The sequence below is a fragment of the Rhincodon typus genome, chromosome 45, assembly GCF_021869965.1.
Source record: "Rhincodon typus isolate 14 chromosome 45, sRhiTyp1.1, whole genome shotgun sequence".
In the NCBI taxonomy this organism is placed as follows: Eukaryota; Metazoa; Chordata; class Chondrichthyes; order Orectolobiformes; family Rhincodontidae; genus Rhincodon; species Rhincodon typus.
In genome coordinates, this window is record NC_063376.1 from 543,733 (window position 1) to 545,945 (window position 2,213).

A 2,213-nucleotide genomic window follows, 5' to 3' on the forward strand; every position below is an offset into this window, starting at 1 on the left:
CTGGAGGGGGTGACAGAGATAGGGAGGGGGTGTAGGGGCTGGAGGAGGTGACAGAGACAGGGAGGGGGTGTAGGGGCCAGAGGAGGTGACTGAGATAGGGAGGGGATGTAGGAGCTGGAGGGTTTACAGAGAGGGACATAGAGTGATTTGTAAACTAGCATGAGATGTTTAAAGTGGCTACAAGAGCAGGTCAGAGGCTGGAAATCCTGCAGCAAGTAACTCCCCTCCTGACTGCCCCCCCAAAGCACCATCTACAAGGCACAAGGCAGGAGGGTGATGGAATACTCCCCACTTGCCCTGGATGGGGGCAGCTCCAACAACACTCAAGAAGCTCGATACTATCCAGGACAAAGCAGCCCCCGCTCGAATGGCACCACATCCACAAACATCCCACTCCCTCCCCCCACTGACGCTCAGTAACAGCAGTGTGTACCATCTACAAGATGCTCTGCAGAAATTCACCAAAGATCCTCAGGCAGCACCTTCCAAATCCACGACCACTTCCATCCAGAAGGACAAGGGCAGCAGGTACATGGGAACACCACCCCCTGCACGTTCCCCTCCGAGCCCCTCCCCATCCTGACTTGGAAATATATCCCCGTTCCTTCAGTGTCGCTGGGTCAGAATCCCTGGAATTCCCTCCCTAAGGGACATTGTGTGTCAACGCACAGCACATGGACTGCAGCGGTTCAAGAAGGCAGCTGTACAGGACATTGGTTAGGGCCACTTTTGGAATACTGGGTGCGATTCCGGTCTCCCTGCTTTCTTAAGGATGTTGTGAAACTTGAAAGGGTTCAGAAAAGATTTCCAAGGATATTGCCGGAGTTGGAGGGTTTGAGCTACAGGGAGAGGCTGAATAGACTGGGGCTATTTTCCCTGGAGTGTCGGAGGCTGAGGGATGACCTTATAGAGGTTTATAAAATCGTGAGGAGCATAGAACATAGAACATAGAACATTACAGCGCAGTACAGGCCCTTCGGCCCTCGATGTTGCGCCGACCTGTGAAACCAATCTGAAGCCCATCTAACCTAAACTATTCCATTATCATCCATATGTCTATCCAATGATCATTTAAATGCCCTTAAAGTTGGCGAGTCTACTATTTTTGCAGGCAGGGCATTCCACGCCCTTACTACTCTCTGAGTAAAGAACCTACCTCTGACATCTGTCCTATATCTATCACCCCTCAATTTAAAGCTATGTCCCCTCGTGCTAGCCATCACCATCCGAGGAAAAAGGCTCCCACTGTCCACCCTATCTAAATGGATACGGTGAGTAGACAAGGTCTTTTCCCCAGGGTAGGGGAGTCCAAAACTAGAGGGGCATAGGTTTAAGGTGAGAGGGGGAAAGATTTAAAAGGGACCTGAGGGGCCACTTTTTCACACAGAGGGTGGTGCGTGTATGGAATGAGTTGCCAGAGGAAGTGGTGGAGGCTGGTACAATTACAACATTTAAAAGGCATCTGGATGGGGACATGGATAGGAAGGATTTAGAGGGATATGGGGTAAATGCTGGTAAATGGGACTAGATTAATTTCAGATATCTGGTCATTATGGAGGATTTGGGCCAAAGGGTCTGTTTCCACACTGTACAGCTCTATGACTCTGTGGCTCTCATTGCGACGTTGATCATGTCACTGTTCGTATGCTGCCACATTGAAATGTTGGGTGTTTGTTTCTCAGTGTGTGTGCGTGAGAGAGAGAGAGAGAGAGACGGCGATATTGAAAGTGAAAGTGATTGTTTTATATCAGGGAGATTCCAGTTCAGCAACAGAGGAACTGAAGTTTGTCCTGAAGTCTCTCCCAATCTCCTGTGTGACCCCGGTCTCCACCAGGACAGCGTTCTCCCTCCAGCATGTACAAACCAACTGGAACCATCTTCTACCAGAAGAGACCCAGCAGTGAGTGTGTCCCTCGGTTAGACCCTCCGGCCTCAGGGTGTCTCATGCTGAGCAGGGCAGGAGCTCCCAGTTTAGTTTTGCTTTCGACATCAAACCGAGCAGCTAGATGGTAGCCTTTGGCCTGGACACTGCACTTTTCACACAGTGTAGGGGGAGCTTTACGGTCGTGTTTGATGGGGGTTAGTGTAGAGGGAGCTTTACGTTGTATCTAACCCCATGCTGTCCCTGTCCTGGGGAGTGTTTGATGGGGGTTAGTGTAGGGGGAACTTTACTCTGTATCTAACCCCATGCTGTCCCTGTCCCTGGGAGTGTT

At 50.6% G+C, this 2,213-nt stretch overlaps 2 protein-coding genes across 3 annotated transcripts in view; one reads left to right on the forward strand and one right to left on the reverse strand.

Annotated features, from left to right (window-relative positions):
* The window catches only part of LOC125487813, a 53,673-nt gene that overhangs the window by 22,788 nt on the left and 28,672 nt on the right, over positions 1–2,213 (reverse strand). The window lies entirely within an intron of this gene.
* The window catches only part of LOC125487814 (E3 ubiquitin-protein ligase RNF217-like), a 2,612-nt gene continuing 2,149 nt past the window's right edge, over positions 1,751–2,213 (forward strand). Inside the window, exon 1 of one of the 2 annotated variants that reach the window (XM_048620152.1) lies at positions 1,751–1,900. In XM_048620152.1, the coding sequence (XP_048476109.1) occupies positions 1,855–1,900 (46 nt within the window). In that variant the 5' untranslated portion in view covers positions 1,751–1,854. Of the gene's footprint in view, positions 1,901–1,990; positions 2,047–2,213 lie in introns of those variants that run through there. The other variant, XM_048620153.1, reaches the window with a different exon arrangement.